This window comes from Prunus dulcis, chromosome 2 (assembly GCF_902201215.1).
Source record: "Prunus dulcis chromosome 2, ALMONDv2, whole genome shotgun sequence".
NCBI classification, from domain to species: Eukaryota; Viridiplantae; Streptophyta; class Magnoliopsida; order Rosales; family Rosaceae; genus Prunus; species Prunus dulcis.
Window position 1 is genome coordinate 14,471,260 of NC_047651.1, and position 19,245 is coordinate 14,490,504.

A 19,245-nucleotide genomic window follows, 5' to 3' on the forward strand; every position below is an offset into this window, starting at 1 on the left:
GTGCCTGGAAACAGTAGTTTCGAAGGGCCGAAGTTCGGCCGAATTTTCAAGTTCAAAATCGAACCTCTTAGAGCTAAAATCGATCGAAGCCCAGCCTACCATCAGTTAGAACACGAAAAATATCTGAGAAACCATACCTTACTCGATCGATTTGGTGGAGAAACGAGGGAGAATCTCAAGCTGGAAGTTCGGGTAACTTCGAACGAACCTCCGTCGGAAAACACGGTTTTCCGGCCAGGTCAGGGCGACCCCGGGGTTGAGACCGGTTGGAAACGGTGGGGGACTCGATGGCGGTTCCAACACCACCGGTCCCGTGGCCATTGGAGCTCGGAGGCGGCGCCAGCAGCTTCTGGAAGTCGGCGGCCCGTTTCGCGCAGAATCTGGGTTTATATAGATGAAACTTCGAAATATTTACGGGTATGCCACTGAGACTCTTTTGATCATAACTTTTTCGTTACAACTCCGATTCGGGCCCACTCCGTGTCTACGGACTCCTTTCACCGTGCTCTACGCAATGGCGCTAGCGAAACTCTCAAATTCTTTCTCGATCAAAAAGTTAAATTTTTCTCTTTAAAATAATGCGAGGGCAATTTGGTCATTTTGCTAAAAGATATTTTCTTTACTTTTTAGATATTTTCTTTCTTTTTAGATATTTTGTTTTGGGTTCTTACATTTCTTGCTACAGACATGGCATCCTATGACCAGATATAAGGGAGTAAATAAGACATTTCTGCATAATATATTTATTCTACGGAATGGGGACAAAGAAGTAAAACCATTATACCTGCAAATTCCTTTCCACTTCATTTCACAGATCCTTACTAGGACCTCTCAAGAGTACAGTACATGCTTTAGGCTCTTTGCAATCAACAATGAATGCAAAAAACTCATCACCAATTTTCTTAACCTCAAATATCCCAGCGCCTGTCCCAACATCAGACTGTTGCAATTCATCTGGTCTGTTAACAATTACAGCCCCACAAGCCTTGGCAATTCGGTTATTATCTGTTTTCCGCAACCTCCTCATTCCACTGACGCCGGCCTTGCTAAAATAATGGCATGCCAAGTCACTAAGCCCCTTTTCTGTGATAACCACATCTGGTTTAAACTTCAATATTTGCACACATAGCCTCTCGATGTATTCTTCTTCCAATTGTAGCAGGACTCCCCATTCTTCTTCTTTAAGCAACTCAGCATTTGTTTGGTTCTCGCCTTTCTTATATTGGAGAGGCCAATCAAGAAGAATGATGCGTTGGTTGAAAATCTTTCTTCTCATTTTTCCAGGTGCAATAACATCTTTGTTAATCATTACTCCTTTGCGAACAACTGAATCTTCCAACTGGCCACCAGGAACCTTCTCAACCTTTATGTACTTTTGAATATCCATTCCCGCAGACCCTGGCCAAGGTCCACCCCTACAATTGTGGTAGCGTCAAGTGCAATTCAAGGGGCAGTCAATTTGGTATGGTGGCATAAACATGTTTACTCCATCAATCACCTATATGGGACAGAGCTTCCTTCTTCCCTTGTCGTCTGTAGGTTTCAACTTCACACTTTTGATATACATGTATGACAACTTGTGGCTATTTATGTATGGCCTCGTAAGACTTGTTCTGCTAGTCCACAGTATTAGGCGATAAATTTTGTGTTGAATGACTGGAAAGACTTCAGATGACAGAAACAAGAGAAGTTGAAGAAAAAGGGTTTGCAAGAACATAAGTCATGGCCACAAAATAAAGAAAACATGCAATAAGCTCCACAGTAATGTTTACATATTGACCATAATCAGAATATTGGGGAACAAAATACCACGGACAAATACATGAAATGAAAAACGACTCGGCAGTTACTGTGAGATTGTGTACATAAAACTTGGAACAACCAAACCAATTAAAGCAAAGCCATGTCATACAAAAAACCTACATCAAATAACAGTGTATGGTCATCTTGGTTGGAATATTGCAATCAACCCTTGGTTGAGACCGACCTGCAATAACAATTGGGTTCAGTGCAGATGAAGGCATTTATGAAGGGCAGTTCCAGAATGAAGACTATGTTCATTTGTAACTGCCACCAAATCAGTTCATTGTTCATATTGCCAAATATCATACTGCCAAATCAGTTCATAGTACCAAATCAGTTTTTGTATTTGTGTTGGCATAGACAGCCGAAAAGAAACTTACAGCGTGAGGTGAATTAACGGACATGAAGAAATTTACCTCATAAATATGCCTCCCCCCTTAAACCCTCAATTGCAAGCTTGAGTCGGTAATATTTGATCTTCAAAGGGTCAACTTTATCTACCGACATCCCAGCACTGAGATGCTCGATGAATTTGACGGTCAAGATTCCGCAAGACGCACTGTGAGGCCAATTAGTTGGGAAATTAGAACTGCAGTTATGTCAAATTTGGATAAACATCACAAAATTCACAAACGTTACCCATCTCGTTGTTGTGGCACATCTGCAATGCTGCACACTGAGAATGGCGTATACATCGACATCGTCAGCCCCTTTTGCTTCACCTCTTCAACCTCAGAATCATCATAAAAATGCATATCGAACAGCACTCGTGCCAGCGTATCGCTAATAGGGTGCAGAAGCGTAACAAGCTTTGAACGTTTCGTATAATCAATATAGGAGTCATACACGGTTGCAGTATGTCTTACGAAATCAAGTTCGATTGCAACCCAATGAGACCCTTTCAGATTATATGGAAAATACACCTTCCGGACTTTTGTCCAAGCTTGGGCATACCCGTGTTGCCACGTACCACGCACAAAGTGATGTAAATTCTTCGCCTTGCTGGCTGGAAGGTCAACGGTGTTTGAACCAGCAGCCTTCTTCGATCCACGTTTCCTGGCCGTCGGTTTGACCGGCTCTAGAAATTGCTGCACAAATTTAAATGAAGGCATATTAGAAAAGCACAACCGACAGCAAATGAAGCACAAATTGCTGCACAATGGTTACATGTTTACCTGCAAGCAACAATCTGCCGTTGTCCAGTCCGTTCCAAAAACCAACGGATGAGATAGTTGCCTTTTGCGGATAAGAAAGGTTGCCATGTCCAGGTGCTGAAAGTTGACACATATAATATTAGCACAATTTCATACAACTCAACACTTAAAAAAGGTGAGAAAACAATTTAATTATCGTAATAAAGTACAGCTTTGTGTATCGTTACCCTTGAGCTCATCCATTCGGTTTCATCGACAAGTCTGTAGAAAAAATCAGCGCCCACTGAAAATGATTCCAGCTGCACCTCCGCACTACAAAAGGCAAACTTGCAACGGTTACTTGTGTAGTCATGTCATAAATATGACTTTGTTGATGAAAAAAATACACATGTATATTAAAGCAAACTCTGCATTCTCTCATTAGTGTATGACTACATAGTAGAATAGGATGAATATTGGAATTGAAAGGTCAAGAATCGTAACCTGATATCGCTTTTCCAGGCACTGCAAAACTGTAGTACTGCCTTCACATCTTCAATGGGCAAGGATTTGGATGGATCAAAACATGGCGGGGTTGCAGTCGCAGCCGACACAGTCATCGTCCTCTTCTTCCTCAAAGGATCTGTAAATGGGCTCAACAATGTCTGCGCCGGGCGCTTCTGTCTGCACCTTTTACCTTCCACTTCTTTTTTTTCAACACTTGAACTACCTTCTTCATCACCAGCCATAGTAACTGTGGGTAGACTTGGAGGATTCATCAAACCTCCCGATGGCATACTCTTAGTGATTTTCCAATCTTCTAACAGCTTCATGACTCTTTGGCAGATTTCGTCACACCCAGCAACATCTTCCGGGGTAGGCAGCTCATCGGATTCTGCCGGGTCAGCTACTTCATGCACTTCTGAGTGAGGAACTGAAGCGGCCATTTTTGCCTCTTCAACTACCATGGCTGCGGAAGGTTCGGCTCCATCACCGGGGACTTGTGTTTCCATTACTGCCGGTTCTGTCGGCGGACTTACATAGGCATGTAATGGCGACAAGTCATTGTTGCCTCCTTCATTCATATGAGGACTACCGAGGTCCTCATGTCCTTCCGCAGCTTCATTCACCCCACCATTTTGTTTTTTCAGCTGCTCTATCTCCAACTTAAAATAATGCTCCATTGAAGCCAGGTGTTGCGGAAATCCTCCACACACTTTGTATTTTTTTCGAACTCTTTTTCAGCTTTCATTGACTCCTTCCGTACCTTGTCTTCCAACTGATGCACTCTGTCGCAAAGTGCTCGATTTGATAGGGAAACTTTGGCCAATTCATCCTTTGTCCTTTGAAAGTCACGCTTCAAAGTGCGTAACTCTCTGGACGCGACTGTACCCTGCACTAAGTTATAATGCATGTGTTACTATGCAGGCCACAAAATATTGCAACTATACAGCAGTTATTTTCCTATTGTAAAATGACGTATATCTTCGAAAAACTGTAATGCTTGCCTTAGAAGACGACGGAAGGTTTGCAGTATCGTCAATGTCCTTCTCTTTTTCTTCTACAGAGGCAGAAGTGCCGGTTTGTTGTTCAGCGTCATCGCCCAACAAGTCAACAAGTTCTTCACTGTCGTCAGCACTGTCACCCCAAGTCCAATACGGCTGCTGCTTGTCCATCACAGATGGCCGGAGAAGCTGCACATCAACCTGCAATTTACACATACAATATACATATCAGTAAAGTAATTATATTATATTTTCATATCCCGAACATTATCATTAAAAACTGAACTAACCTCACGGTTCTCGAATACTTGGCTCATTAGCTCATAAAAACGCGGCGAACTATTGCTCCTCCAATGTAGTAAACGAGGGATGTGCGCATTTTCTTCGTGCACCACCAAATGTAGTGCAGCCAACGCTGGAAACACCTCATACGCCCAAATCTGGTTTCAGGAATAAAAGGTCAGTCATTGTAAACAAATGCAATTTAACTTCAACATCAATGGACATTTGCTCACCTGAAGTGCATACGGAAAACCTTTGAGGTGGTACTCTCTTGGTCTACCGGTTGCCGTTGTTGTTGGTTTCTTTCCAGATTTTTTTTTTTTGGCAGTTTTTGTGGGCACTTTCACTCGCTGGTAATCTGCACAAAGTGCCCTCAGCAGTGACGCATTTGTCTTCGCATAAGACACAGCACCCCATGGATACTTCCCAAAGTCTTCAAGGTCTTCCGCCAACTTCAAATATCGCATGTCAATGTGGACATGTTTTTCGCTGCCCAACAGCACAAAGACAGCAAAGTATAAGAATCCAAGCTTGAATACATCGTCCACATCATCGCATTCGAGGAAGGCCTTTTCTAATTCCAACAGTTTCACAGCTTTATCGTTGGCAAAGTACTTCCGTTTCAATGAGCAGTTCTCATTCGTGGGAATCGGAATAAAGGGAAGGTTTCCAAACCTTAGCCCCGTCACGATGCAAAATTGCTGCGCCGTGAATTGGATGACCTTCTTGCCAACAATGAATTTGATCCCGTTCAGTTGGGAAACTGTCTTGGGATCAGCTTTCCTGAGCAGCAACCCGTGGACAATCGGAGAAGTCCACTTGAGGTCCTCAATCCCTAGGAGATGACCAAAACAACTCTGTTCAAACATTTGCAGCTGTTGTTCAGTGAATTTCTCCTTGATCGTAGTGATTGCCGTCTTCGTATGGGATAACGACAATGCTTTCCCTTGGAATTTTTGTTCCTCCGCAATCATCAACTTCATTTCACCAACCATATTTCCCTGCATGCCAATATTATAAACAGAATTTCAGTCGGTTGCAATCTACACAATAACAAGCAATAAACAATCACCACTTATGAACAGCCTATTATAGGATATGAAGTGAAACAAATTCAAAAAATACATATCATAAACAAAACCCCAGCTATTTACAACTGACCTCCTCATTTAATGGCTCAAAGCCAAGTTTCAACACACCCATTACTCTACCACTCCTGCATAATATAATATCTAAACACACATCTCAACACACCATATAATCACACCATCTAATCATGAGACAGCTTCAGCTAGAATGGGAATGTGCGGTAGCACAAGCCTAATTGACAACAATTCAGGAGTAACAATATAAATCTATCTGACTAGAAAGAGTTTAAAAAAACAACAAGATATCGGGAAACAATTTATTCACTTCAAGGTATAATGTAATGGAACATCCTATGAATTAGTGGCAACCACAATACTGACTCTACTATGGCCCTCCTTTCAAATGTAAGAAAATGAAAGAAATTGGCACCATCCCTTCAGTTTTTTCTTAACAAAAAATAAAAGATAAATTCATAAATAAACCATCAAAACGGTATAAAATGTTTGTAAGACATGTACAATTACAAAATTATAAGTTCTCCTCAGAAACAGACTTCTCTAAGTATCCATACACAAACAACAAAAGCAAAAGCTTAAACAGTTAGCTTATAGCAAAATCAATGTCCCCATTTCTCTAAACCACAGCTGCTGGTGGTAGGTTCCCATCTTCACTCATTTCCCGCTTTCTTTTAAGCACACAATGATCAAGCACAAAACAGCAAACTTTTAAACAACTCATATTACACCACATATGGTTCTAAACAAAACTCATCCATATCCAATATGCAAGCCCTAAACTTAGTAAACAAAGTTATACAAAAATATGTCGAATTAACAAGCATTATTCTCAAACAAAAAGTATGATATGGTTGGGAGTTTACAAGTTCAAATATTTATACAATACTTGATTTTGTCAAACTCTGTCTTGAGATATTTTATCAATCTAGAAGTTTCTTTCATATATGAAAAACTACGAACGATAACAAAGGAAATTCTTTCTATGTAAATTATTCTTCGATTCCATCAGACAACCATGCAAATCCTTTGCACAATTGAGTGTAATGTGAAGGGTCGCTACCTCGTTGGAAGATAAAGAGAAAAAAATTAAGGAATTTAGCAAGCCACCAACAGTTGCTTAAGATATTTCAAAATGGTTGCTTCCATCATGGAGTTTTAGCCACAAATTCTTTTCATGGCCACATTTTCTACGTAAAATATAATCAGCGAGTATTTTTTGGTAATGATCCACAGAGAAGAAATCACCATACACAGGTTAATTGTCTTACACTTTAGATATCATCTTCAACAAACAAAATAGATACCAATTAGACTTCTAAGAAGGTTAAATGCAATGCTCATAAAGACTCATACTAAGCCACCAAATACCATTCAATAACTGCTACAAAAACCATAATAAAACCATACTAAAACTAAAAATACAACTGCACTAAAATGCCAACACAACATCACTACATTAGCAATACACTAGCAAAAAAACACAATACGACAGCAATAGCAACAGCAACCAACAGCAAGCATCAGTCCACAAAGAACAAACCCATTCATTGTTTGAAACAAGGAATCATCATACTAAGATCATTTCAGACAAACCCCTAAAACAATTTCGATGAAACCCCTAAACCAATTTCAGAGAAACCCCTAAACCTTCAACCAATTTCGAACAAACCCCTAAACTAATTTCAGCGAAACCCCTAAACCTTCAACCAATTTCGAACAAACCCCTCAGCCAATTTCAGAGAAATGCATAAACCCTAAACCAACTTCAGAGAAACCCTTAAACTGTAAGAAAATGCCGATGAACAGTACCTGTCGCTGGGAGAGGAAGAGAGAAGAGACAGTCGGAGCTGAGTGAAGGACCACGGATTCGGAGCCTGGAGAGTGAAGAGAAACAGAGGCAGCGAAGAGACAAGGGCGAGAGAGAACTTCAGCAAAACAGAGGCAATAAAATTTCAGCAAAAGTGATATCTGTGCAATAAGGGTACAATAATTTTATATTTATAGGTGATAGTTCCAAAATTTTTAAAAAAGGGTGGTATTTTCAGTTAGAATTATAAAAATGGTGGCATTTTGGGCTATTTCCCTTTAAAAGTTGCCTTTTACTTATGTTGTTTAAAAGTACATTTTTTAAATTTATTTTTCCAGATGAGAAAATACAAATTCTGCTGGGGAAAATAAAGAGAAAAGAAATGAAGAGACAAATTGAAGGAAAAGAGTCTTGGTTAATAGCTTGTGTAACAGTGTGAGAATGGCCGGTGTGTGTGACCATCCATTTATCTAAATAAGAATAAAATTTTAGTGCCATATAAAATTACTTGAAACAAGAAAGTCATAAATTGAAAAATTCATGAATCGAAAAATAAGAAAGGAGTATAAAATCAACCAATTTACAATATGAAAAGAGGTAAGTGCTCATGTGATAAAATCCTATTAAGGGAGGGCTCCAAATTCACATATGTTTCAGATTTTGTGGTCCCTTAAAGTAAAATTAGTTACAAATTAGCTTGAGAACTTTAAGGTCAAAGTGCTATTAATATGGAGTGAAAAAAGGGGAAAATCTTCAATTCTAATCCTATCACATCATACCTATAATGGAATATGCCAATAGCAACACCCACTTAAAAGAATAAATAAATAAATAAGTTGAATTTTAAAGCAATTTTGATTCATAATTTAATACAATGAATTATATAAACCTGGTACAGCAATTAACCAGTGAGACAGAAGTTGGTTGCTTGTTTTGGTTTTAGTTTTCTCACTTAAAAAAAAAACACCTACATTAAAAAAGAAAAAAAAAAAACCAAGGCCAGCACATGTGAATTCATCGATCATATTATTTGGACCCACACGTGCGGCCCACGATTTCATCAAAATCCGACCACATTAGTGATTGGACTGTCTTTAATTCTAGAGAGAGAGAGAGAGAGAGAGAGAGAGAGAGAGCGATTGTGTGTGACTGTGAGAGAGCGAGAAAAAGTGCCACCACGAGAGCCTTCCCTCGGGCCCCAATCAGAGTTCGCCACGCCCACGTCTCACTTATCTGTCACCGGCTCCGACGCTTAACTGGGCCGGCAGTCACATGCTCTTTGGCGCTCCTACCCACAACAGATTTCCTCAATCTCAGGTTGCTCTCTCGCTCTCTCGCTCTCTCGCTTCTGAAAATTTTCTTAGGGTTTAGGGTTTTATGATTTGTATTGAAAATCGAGACTTTATTCTCGTGTTATCAATTTTCTGTTTTAAATTTTTAGTCTTTTGATATTATGACAAGATTGAGGGATTATTCATTTTTTTTTCCTCTTTTCTTTGGGGAGAGAGAGAAGTGGGAGGTTTTTTTTTTTTTTTTGGGGGGGGGGGGGGGGGGTGGGGTTGTGGGTTTCTACTTTCAATTGAAGCATGATATAATATTTATATTATTTTTTATACCGGTGTTGAATTTTGTTGTTCTACATTTTGGAGATCATCTTTAATTTTCCTTGGTTCCTAAAGCTGTTGGTTTTGTTTAATGTATTTGAAGGATTAGTTTTGTAGGTTACAAACCAGAAGTCTTGAGGTTTTATTTATTATTATTATTATTTTTTTTTTGTTTGATTGGATACAACTACTAAATAAAGAAATGGGGTAGGTGCATTTGCATGGAGTTTTCTTTAATTAATTTGATGTGGGAATTCTTATGGCTGCAGTTGTTGTTATAGATTGAATTGGCATTGACATAAATGGTTTTGAATTATTTTCTGATTGCCAGAAGGAAAGAATTGCGTTTACATGAATTTGCAGGATGGGCCCTGAATTGGAGGTGAAACCAAAGTCGGGAGCTGCTATGGAAGTTTCAGTCGCTAAGGATGGAACTACCCATCATGACGTAGTCGTAGATGATAAGTTTATGCCTTGTGTAAGTAACTACAAAGATAATATCTTGGAAATGGAAGAAACATTGGTTGGACAAACTACTGTCTCAAATAAAAGGGAGAATGCGGAGCTAAACAGAACTGGTGGTACAAGTCCTGATGATGTTCAGATTCTTGAAGGTGAACGTGGGGATTTGACAGAGAATTCAAGTTCTTTTGGTGATACAATTTCTGGGACAGAGGATGGTTCAACGTTGGATGGTGACGAAGCTGATTCACAGTTAGGTGAAAATGAGCACGCTTCAGTATATGATGGGTATTTTGGTGCATTTCAAACAAGGTACATTGTGGTTTAAATGATTTCTTCTATGTCTTACTTAATTGTTGTTTATAGGGTAGCTTTGAATGATTTGCAAGCCTAGAATACAATTGTAAAGGTAATCTCTTGTTTGCTGTTTAGTGCTCAGCTGTCAAAATATTGATCGTACACTTGGAAATATGTAGTGAAGTTCAATAGAAGTTTTTTCTGATTAAGTTTGTCAAATGGGGTTTCCCTTCTTGTAGTACCCAAAAAAAAAAAAAAAAAAAAAACTTATCCTTTCAGAATTTATGATGTTTGAATTTCCATAGCTTGAGGCCTTGAGAGGGATTGTGGCTGGTGTCATTCTGTGGAAAATTTCTTAAGTCTGAATTTCTGGTTAAATAAATCTTAGGATCGAAATTTATGCCTGATTGGTTGGGTTCCAAGCTGCATTACCAGGAAAAAGAGGGATGGGAATGAACAAGGTGAGCATTAATTTCTGCTTACTGGACGGGCATTGGTTCGATCCCTTCCTTTTGGCGCTGGGTTGTATGCATATCTTTTGATATTTACAAAATCTTTTTTTTGCTTAACTTATGCCCTCCTTTTATTTCTTTACTTTTCTTCCTCTTCTCAACTTTTTCTTGGTGGGAAAGTCTGTTGGGATATTCTTCGAGAATCAAGGATGGTGGTGGTAGAATTGGATGGTAAATTACATTAGTTGTACTTTAAAATAGTTAACTATGGAGGCTGTGTTTCTGGATGTTTCACTACTCTTAAACAACTGTTATCTTTAAATTTGACTTGTATTTCTAGTGTTACTAATAATTTTGTTTCATAGTTGATTAGTAGTGAGTGCTTGATATTTGTTTTTGTTGTAATTTTCCTGTTTTAGTTATTTTATATGCTTGGTCATTTGAACCTCTAGTGTCTTTAAATTGCATTTAAAAGAAACTATATGAAATTTCTCTATGTGTTAATTTTAAAAAGATATCAAAACTTTACATGTCTGGTAGGGTAGGTAAGGATGGGTAATGGGTTTCATTTCCCCCTTTAGGATGAGGGCAAGGATCCACATTGTAGATATGTGTGCATCTCTTTTCTTTTCATACGGTGCTTCTCCTCTCACATGTTTCAGTCATGGTCAGCTGCACATGTTGAACTTTGTTACCGCTTTATTGAACATCAGTTTTAATATAAAAAAAGGGCATAGTTGCAAAATTATTTTGATGCAAAGGATTTACTTTCTTCATTCCTTTTTATGATTGTGCCCACCATATTGTTATCATGATTATATACTCTTTGTCAGATTTTGTATTTGTACATCACATTCACATGGTTTATGTGTACATCTGATTTTCTAGGAAGAAAAAGTTGACCCCCGAGTGGAGAAATTTTATACGTCCTGAAATGTGGCGGCTTAAATGGCTGGAACTGCAGATTAAGGAACTTCTGTCCCAGACCCAAAAGTATGATTCCGAACTTGCAAAGTATGACAAAGAAAAGCTGTCTGCATTTGAGGGCTTCACATCAGAAGGTTTTGATGCAATGCCAACACCAAAGTTGATGAAAAGGAAGAAAAGAAAGAGAGTTGAAGATACTACTGACATAGCATCATATATGTCACACCATAATCTGTTCTCCTATGGTATTAATTTCCCAAAATTTTCTTGATTCATTGTTGCCAACTACAAGTCTGATTTGCAACTACACGTCTGACTTTTGTTTTTTGTTCTTTCTTAGTTCCAGAAAGTAAGAAGACTGCTGCTAATGGTGTTTGCATGCAGGAAGACTGGGGTGATCTCGGTAAGTATGGAATATCGACTTGACTTCATATGGGTCTCCATGCATATATTTTTCATATGCAGACCGTGTTTGACAAATAAATGTATGTGTATGTGTCTGTTTGTGTATATTGGGGCTGTTTGGTCGACTCTGTTTTTTGGAACATTTGGATGGAGCGTAATAGGAGAATCTTCGAAGACTATAATTGAGTGAGAGTGAGTGAACTTTGGGATAGAGTTAAGTACTGGGGAGCTTTTTGGGCTTCTGTTACAAAAGATTTTAAAGACTACTCTTATTCCACACTTATGAGGGATATGGGAGCTGCGGTTAAATGAGGGTGGGGGGGTGGGGTGGGGGGGCTGTGTGGTTTTGCTGCTTTTCGGTGTTGTTTCTCCTGGTTAGTTTGGGAGGTTTTGGTGCTGTTTGTTTGTTTCTGTTTTGTTTTGGTTCTTCGGTCGTGGATGCATTATCCACCTCCGTGTTCTTTTGCTTAATAAATTTCGTTTCGTTTCAAAAAAAAAAAATGTCTGTTTGTGTATCCATTTATTTAGTTCCCATAATGAAGTCAATTTTGTTTTACATAGTGGAACAAACACATCCCCAATTGCAATTTTGAATTGCATATTAATTTTTTTTTTCCCTCCTTTGTAGATATAGAGTTTGGTGATTTTTCTGTTACTTAAAAGCATTTGATTTGTTCCATGAAAATGTTGAGACTTTGAATTGTCTTTTGGTTTCATGCTATTTAATTTTCTATATATTATCGTTGAATGCTTAAATCTATTATTAGATCATGTACCACTTTAAAGCGGCCAATTTCTGTTTTTGTTTTAATAATATTTGTTCATTATTTTTATTCTCTTTTAAATATTTCATCAATATAGCAGGAGCTAAAACTAGTTATGGCCATAATGAGTTTGAGACAAATGATATATGGTCATCTCTCGAGTTCAGAGATGGTAATAGTTCCTTGGAAGATATTCTTTGGAAGATTGAAGTGGTACATTCACAAGTATGGCAGTTGAAGACTCGAATTGACAAGGTCGTGCAGGAAAATCCTGGGAACTTTTCTGCTAACCATTTCCTAGTACCATGTGATACATCGAATGGCTCTGCTCAAAATCCTGCTTCTCCTCCTGAAAATGGAAATACATTACTAGTGGAAACTTTATCCACTGCATCTCAGCATGTCAAGTTTAACATTGGAAATCTATTTTTACCTCAGAGTGCAGTTTCAAGTCATGAAGAGCTGACCCCTCTTCCTAGTATGATTGGAAATACAGATCAGCCTTGGCTTGGCAATGTACTTGAAAATGTAAGTTTTTCTTTTTTGAACTGATTTCAACACTTTTCATTTGTTGGTTTACACTTGTTGGTAGTATATTCATTAGTATGAGCATGTTTATTGATTTGGGTTTCAATCTTTCAGTCAACACTTATATATATAATATATAATATATATATATATATTTTTTGCATTCTTGTTTCTATTGCTTCTATATATGAAATTGCAAATGATAAGCGTTGTTTTCGACCATTATATATCTGGTAGTGGTTTTATGCTGGCTTGACTAACCCATGGAAAAGAATTGTCTTAAGAATGGACATGCTTTAGTAATCTTGCTTTAAACCCAGTTCGGTGAAAATCTCGGTGACCATTGAACTGCCTGTTAGTCGATGTTTACAAGGTGAACAAGTTGACCTAGTATCCTGTTATTGTCCCCAAGGGGACAACTCTGCCGGCTTCTTCATGCTAACTTTTCCCAGGCTGGCTGGGTTTGGGTCCTGGCCGTGTTCCAATTTAATGTTATAACTAGCAAAAAATTGCTGTTTTAAATTTTCCCTAGTTTGGCCGTCCAATTTCATAGGGTAGTACCAATTGCTAGCTGTTACATGGTCATGTAATAATAGTTAAAACTGAGTCTTGTAAATCATCATACTGGATCAATCATGAAGATGGACTTATGTGGCATTGTGACACACGACATGTCAGACTGATTTTTCCTTCATATATTCAGGTTGAGGATGGGTGCCTTATACCTAATGCTGCTGTCAAGGATGAGCCATATAATTTTGAAGTTAAAGATCAGCTCATCCAGAAGCCTCACATATCACTTGAAGAGCAGGAAACCAATTTTCCTGTTCCGGTATCAGAAACTGAGTTGCCCACAAACTTACCTGTTCCGGTTTCGGAAACTGCATTGCCGACAAGTTCCAGTGTACCTAATGCAACTCATGAATTAGATTCCACCACCAGGACTAATTTCCGTTGGAACACAAGAAATCGAGGGAGGAGAAAACCTGGCTCGTATGCATATAAGTTGAGCCGGAAATCGTAAAGCTAGCTGGATTAGAAGTGACATAATATTACTTTTGTTATGATATCTTGTATATGCTGCTTATTCTGCTGTACATGCTCTCACACATGCAAATATGATTTCAACTGTACATGCTGCTCATTTAGGCACACACACACGCTACTCCGGTGGAAACATTAATATTTGTTTGATGCTTTTGATCAAATTTTGGGCATTTTTCCGGAATTACGGGTTGCTATATTAGCATCGAATTAACTGCTTACATTTCCAAGTATGTAAAGAGCAATTTCAGTGTTGAGTGAATGGGGCAAATTCTATGAATATAGAAGTCTGATGCAGGAGCATCTATTAGACTTTCCTAATCTAAGTGGGCATCAGCCATAAGTTTTAGTAATATGAAGTTAATAGGTTATTTTTTTACTTGTTTTCCTATTCTTACTAGGATTTGGTTTAATTTCCTGTTTACGTTTTTTATTTCCTATGTCAATTAGGTTTCCATATTCTAGTAGAAATAGGCTATTAAGAGACTTGTATTTAGTTTTTGTTGATCAGTATAATTTCAGACTTAGTCTATAGAGTTTCTATTGGGATTTTGCCCTAGAATTCAGTTATCTTCATTCCAACTTCGATTCTACTGCTTTATCCTTCTATCCTCTATTTTGGGTATGTTTGGGTCGCTGGACAGCAGCTTATAGTTGCTATCCTACATCAAATTGGTATTAGAGCCTAGGTTAATCCTTGTTCCACAACATGGATGGATGTGCTAGGGGTTGTGGACGAGGGAACCAAGCACAACACACGGAGATGATTGAGATGCTGTGTATGATGGAAGACTTGTCGAGAGCGGTGCAAGCCCTCTGATGACAGGAATGCGTGGATGCCTATATGGAGATTTTGAAACGCAACTGTGAATCCTTACACATACCAGAAGGTGGTGGTGAGGATGAATATGAAGACGAGACGGACGTCGACAATCATTAAGTTGTAAACCATGGTGATGGTCATCGAGGTGGATTGGAAGAGCGGTTGGTTCATGCATTGTATCTGAATGGTGGAGGAATTAAAATTGAAGGTGTTGATTTCTATGGAAAGATGCATGTCGATGCATGTCGAAAATTATTTGGATTGGGAGACAAGTCCAGATAATTATTTTGAATAGAAGCCTATGGCAGAAGATCGAAAGGTGTTTGTAAAGCTTAAATTGAAGAGTATCGCGCTTCTATGGTGGAAGAAAGTTGAAGAGCAGTGTGCTCGGCAAGGGACGGATGGCATGTTACGAAAGTAGTTTTTACCTGCTGATTATACCATGGAGTTACATAAGTGGTTTCATAATTTAAAGCGATGAGACATGTCTATTGAAGAATATACGTCAGAGTTTAATAATCTTTCAATTCAAGTTGGTTTGAATAAGACTAATGAACAGAAGACGTCTTGTTATCTTTCTGGTTTGAATAAGACAATTCGAGATGAGATGGGGGTGGTCCGTTTGTTCAACCTTGAAGATGCTCGACAATATGCTTTAATGGCAGAAAGAAAACTATCACGTCTTGGTGGAAAGAGAGCAGTTTCTAGCAGCCCAGATACGGGTTGGCAAAGAGATACTGTTGTTGTTCATGGCGTCCAAAGTGATGAAGAAGCCAATCCAAGTACTCGAATAGGTGGTAGGAACTTGGGTGTTGATAAGAATGTAAAGTGGAAGAAAATAAAACAATTTCATTCTCCAAACAGTGCTATTGTCAAGGATTCCAAGGCTGGAAGTACTTCACAAGCTCGATATTTCAATTGCGGAGAGGCGGGGCATAAATCTTACGCTTGTCCACAAAGAAGAATAAATTTGGTAGGTGATAAGATCAACTTTCCAGAGCCCGTGTATGATGTTTATAGCAATGAAGAGGAAGTTATTGATCTCTCACCAGTTGAAGGAGAATGTTTGTTGGTAAGGCAAGTGATGACAACTCCCAAAATTAAGGAAGAAGATTGGCGTCGACATAATATATTCTGAACATGAGTCCTTTGTGGGGGAAAGATGTGCAACGTGATTCTTGATGGAGGAAGTAGTGAAAACATTATCTCAAAAGAGGTGGTAGAAAAATTGAAGTTACCAATTGAGAAGCATGCTAATCCCTACGAAGTTGCATGGTTTCGAAAGGGAAGCGACGTACCAATCACTTCAAGGTGTTTTGGTTAAATTCACTATTGGTAATACCATTGAGGATGAAGCTTGGTGTGATGTTGTTCTCACAGACGCATGTCATATCTTATTGGGAAGACCATGGTTGTTTGACAAAGACATGATGCGTTCTACTAAAGCTAACACCTATTCATTCTATAAGGATGGGAGAAGGTGGACTTTGCAGCCACTTGAAGAAGGATTCTGCCATGTTCCTAAAGATGAAGGGTTCATGGTCATTTGAGAGCTTATAAGTTTGACATTGAGAGCAAGGAGGTGGCGTCTGTGTATCCACTTGTTGCTAAGAAGGATGTTGAGGGAGCTTCGAATAAATTGGAAGATGACAATCTCCTAAATTTAGAAAACCCTCCCGTGTTTGACTATTGTTTGGAAGAAGATTGTGAAGTTTGTTTGGGAATTGAGAAAGCTTTTGACAAGGTATTTGGTGAGAGCAAACAAGCTGAATCTAGTGGAATCTTGAAGGCAGTGAATCATGAAGAAGTTGGGTTTGAACTTTTGAAGCAACACAATCAACCCACGTTTGAAGGAAAGGTGATTCAAGAAATTCTTGAGGGAATTGTTGGAGATGAGATGAATTCCTTCGAAGGTGATACTTATGAGTATGCTGATTTTCTTGGGGTTGATTATTTTAATTTGCAAACTACCAAGACCATCATTGACCTTGTTAGACTACTGGTTTTTGGCGTGAAGAGTTTTTGGGCTGAGAGCTTGGCTGCAGAAGATATCTGGTACTGTTCCAGAAGGATCAAATATTCTAAATATCTATTTCTTTGGAGTGGGAAGGTTCAATATCAAGGCCAAAGTTCTATGGACAACTTATCTAAGAAGAGGTTATGTCTAGGCGGTTTTCACCAAACGATTGGAATTCCAGTAAGAATTCTTCCCAACTCGATGGAGTTGATGCAAGAGCATCTATTAGACTTCCCTAATCTAAGTGGGCATCAGCCAATAAGGCCAAGTTTTAGTAGTAATAAATTAATAGGTTATTTTATTACTTGTTTTCCTATTCTTACTAGGATTTGGTTTAAATTCCTGTTTAGGTGTTTAATTTCCTATGTCAATTAGGTTTTCTATATTCTTGTAGAAATAGACTATTAAGAGACTCTTGTATTTAGTTTTTGTTGATGAATATAATTTCAGACTTAGTCTATAGAATTTCTATTGGGATTTTGCCCTAGAACTCAGTTATCTTCGTTCCAACTTCGATTCTACTGCCTATCCTTCTATCCTCTGTATTTTGGGTATGTTTGGGTCACTGGACAGCAGCTTATAGCCGCTGCCCTGCATCAAAGTCTCACGCTCTGGTTTGTACGAAGCCATTTCTGTTTATTCTGATGAGAAATATTTCAGCAACATAAATTGTATTATTGTAGCAATTGTATTGTACATTATGTTAATATATAGGTTATGATCAAGATGCTATTTTCCCCATGAAAACCCTTCTGGAGATCTTAACAGAAATGAGCACCAGCACGGTTGCTGATGGTACGAAAACAACATCGGGAATGGCCTTGATCATTTTCAGCTGGGGAACGTTCTCCCCTGCTCTTTTAGTAGCCATGGCTACTGGTGGTGTTAGTATTCCTGCTATCATGGTAGTGCCATCAACCTTGCTAAGCTTCACATTTTTCCTCAGAAATTCGATGAGGAGGTTCTTCCTGTCTGCCTCTGGTGTTTTTTGCCATTGTTTGAATACAGCCTGCTAATTGTTAATGTGTTAGAGAGAGCTTGGCAAGTGAAGCGAAGATGCATGGGTAATTTTAACTGACCTCTATTTCCTTGTGTGGTGGCGCATCGTAGTGTTTACCAGGCAGAGCTGCGTTAAAAGTGCTGGATAAGATTGTGTTAAGGGGCAAGGATTAGAAGCTTTTAATAAATTAAAAAAAATTAATAAAAAACATGCTTATAGTTTATAGTCTTTGTCCAAAATTTAGGAAATCTGCTGAAATTTGGTGAGAATATTTATGAAAGAACATGCTTTAGAGACTAGTTCTTTGTTTGTTTACAACAATACTCTTTGGGCCGATTAAAAATAAAAAGGAAAGAGTTATGTTGCGGCTCACTGCCCTAGTCAACTAGTGTAACCCATATTTGCATTTTGCATGATTTTTTTTTAACGTCATACATATTGTAATAAACATTTTTCTTGTGGTTATATTTATGCACGCTCACTTGAAAATATCAAGAATGGCGATGTGGAAGTCCTCGAAGTTGCTGATATCTTTCTCTATGAACTGCTTGTACACCGTTCCCATTACAAAATTTAACATCTGGGCGGATGGCATCCCTGTAATGCAAATAACCAGCTCCAAATCATTATAAGTGTCATATAGAAAAACAACTGCAAAGAAAAATATGAGAGATAAAAGCAAAGTTTGTGAGATACTGAGAGGACAAACACAACTAAAACTCCAAATGGCAAACCATATAAAATGGTAAAGAAAATGAACCAACCTCCTCCCAATCCCATGAAACTCATAGCCATTCCCATTCTTTAGAAACCTTGTCAGGTCCAATAACTATGAATGTGTATATAATATATGTCTTGAGGGAGAGAGAGTGGCAGAGAGGTTTGAGGGTACAGTAAATGTCCTGTTTAGTCAGTCCAAGCAAGGTATCTGGTTCTTAGCTTGGGACTAACTGTTGGCTTGGGGTAGGCATCTGCAGCGGTATTCTCATTTTGCAAAGGCATCTTGCAGCTGTTGTTGCCCTATATTTTTCTTCTTTCTTGCTTAACAAGAGAGGTTGTTTGGCCAATGAGCTTACGAAAGAATATACTATATACAAGCATTTTGTTCCGGAAAACAACGATCTTCTGGAAACTGATTAATGGGAAGAGTCTCTACTTCCCCTTATATATTCCAATGTTTTTCCGTATAAATTGATAAATTATTAACCTCCCCGTATACATCGATGGATCTACATTGTAGAGAACGTACAGTAAGAAAGGAATGTTCTCAGTCATGACTCACAAGT

The 19,245-nt window shown here is 38.5% G+C and overlaps 5 protein-coding genes and 1 long non-coding RNA gene across 9 annotated transcripts; 2 read left to right on the forward strand and 4 right to left on the reverse strand.

The window, feature by feature from the left end:
- Positions 1–808: 808 nt before the first annotated feature.
- LOC117618206 (T-complex protein 1 subunit gamma-like) lies at positions 809–1,387 on the reverse strand. The gene has a single exon (XM_034347808.1). The coding sequence runs from the start codon at positions 1,385–1,387 to the stop codon at positions 809–811; it is 579 nt and encodes a 192-aa protein (XP_034203699.1).
- A 336-nt stretch (positions 1,388–1,723) lies between these two features.
- Positions 1,724–2,589, reverse strand: LOC117619652. Of its 2 annotated transcripts, XR_004584598.1 has the most exons (3): positions 2,443–2,589; positions 2,220–2,362; positions 1,724–1,987 (listed from the first exon to the last, which is right to left on the reverse strand). It is a non-coding gene; the product is annotated as an uncharacterized LOC117619652 (long non-coding RNA). The 2 variants fall into 2 exon arrangements; XR_004584597.1 differs by having other exon boundaries at positions 1,724–2,362.
- A 1,503-nt stretch (positions 2,590–4,092) lies between these two features.
- On the reverse strand, positions 4,093–5,190 carry LOC117618207. The gene is made up of 4 exons (XM_034347810.1): positions 4,957–5,190; positions 4,732–4,881; positions 4,445–4,642; positions 4,093–4,329 (listed from the first exon to the last, which is right to left on the reverse strand). Exons 1-4 carry the CDS (start codon positions 5,188–5,190, stop codon positions 4,093–4,095), a joined length of 819 nt encoding a protein of 272 aa, XP_034203701.1.
- Positions 5,191–8,746: 3,556 nt separating this feature from the next.
- LOC117619708 lies at positions 8,747–14,340 on the forward strand. 3 transcript variants are annotated; one of them, XM_034349713.1, is made up of 6 exons: positions 8,747–8,953; positions 9,572–10,014; positions 11,340–11,623; positions 11,719–11,781; positions 12,645–13,075; positions 13,779–14,340. In XM_034349713.1, exons 2-6 carry the CDS (start codon positions 9,605–9,607, stop codon positions 14,097–14,099), a joined length of 1,509 nt encoding a protein of 502 aa, XP_034205604.1. In that variant the 5' UTR covers positions 8,747–8,953; positions 9,572–9,604; the 3' UTR covers positions 14,100–14,340. The 3 variants fall into 3 exon arrangements, with proteins under 3 accessions (XP_034205604.1, XP_034205606.1, XP_034205605.1); XM_034349715.1 differs by having other exon boundaries at positions 12,648–13,075; XM_034349714.1 differs by having other exon boundaries at positions 9,604–10,014.
- A 995-nt stretch (positions 14,341–15,335) lies between these two features.
- On the forward strand, positions 15,336–17,520 carry LOC117619254. Its single transcript, XM_034349164.1, has one exon. The coding sequence runs from the start codon at positions 15,427–15,429 to the stop codon at positions 16,078–16,080; it is 654 nt and encodes a 217-aa protein (XP_034205055.1). The 5' UTR covers positions 15,336–15,426; the 3' UTR covers positions 16,081–17,520.
- Positions 17,521–17,619: 99 nt separating this feature from the next.
- LOC117619255 lies at positions 17,620–18,778 on the reverse strand. The gene is made up of 4 exons (XM_034349165.1): positions 18,724–18,778; positions 18,442–18,556; positions 18,039–18,099; positions 17,620–17,968 (listed from the first exon to the last, which is right to left on the reverse strand). Exons 1-4 carry the CDS (start codon positions 18,758–18,760, stop codon positions 17,681–17,683), a joined length of 501 nt encoding a protein of 166 aa, XP_034205056.1. The 5' UTR covers positions 18,761–18,778; the 3' UTR covers positions 17,620–17,680.
- Positions 18,779–19,245: the final 467 nt, after the last annotated feature.

Bases quoted from the DNA above. Each gene is read 5' to 3' on its own strand.
- LOC117618206 (XM_034347808.1), bottom strand. From the start codon at position 1,387: ATGGATATTCAAAAGTACATAAAGGTTGAGAAGGTTCCTGGTGGCCAG.
- LOC117618207 (XM_034347810.1), bottom strand. From the start codon at position 5,190: ATGCGATATTTGAAGTTGGCGGAAGACCTTGAAGACTTTGGGAAGTAT. The intron at 4,882-4,956 runs GTGAGCAAATGT...TCCTGAAACCAG, and splicing joins GTTTTCCGTATGCACTTCAG to ATTTGGGCGTATGAGGTGTT. The intron at 4,643-4,731 runs GTTAGTTCAGTT...TGTAAATTGCAG, and splicing joins AAGTATTCGAGAACCGTGAG to GTTGATGTGCAGCTTCTCCG.
- LOC117619708 (XM_034349713.1), top strand. From the start codon at position 9,605: ATGGGCCCTGAATTGGAGGTGAAACCAAAGTCGGGAGCTGCTATGGAA. The intron at 10,015-11,339 runs GTACATTGTGGT...CTGATTTTCTAG, and splicing joins TTTGGTGCATTTCAAACAAG to GAAGAAAAAGTTGACCCCCG. The intron at 11,782-12,644 runs GTAAGTATGGAA...TCATCAATATAG, and splicing joins GGAAGACTGGGGTGATCTCG to CAGGAGCTAAAACTAGTTAT.
- LOC117619254 (XM_034349164.1), top strand. From the start codon at position 15,427: ATGTCTATTGAAGAATATACGTCAGAGTTTAATAATCTTTCAATTCAA.
- LOC117619255 (XM_034349165.1), bottom strand. From the start codon at position 18,760: ATGGGAATGGCTATGAGTTTCATGGGATTGGGAGGAG. The intron at 18,557-18,723 runs GTTGGTTCATTT...TTTGCATTACAG, and splicing joins TTTCATGGGATTGGGAGGAG to GGATGCCATCCGCCCAGATG. The intron at 17,969-18,038 runs GTCAGTTAAAAT...AACAATTAGCAG, and splicing joins CACCACACAAGGAAATAGAG to GCTGTATTCAAACAATGGCA.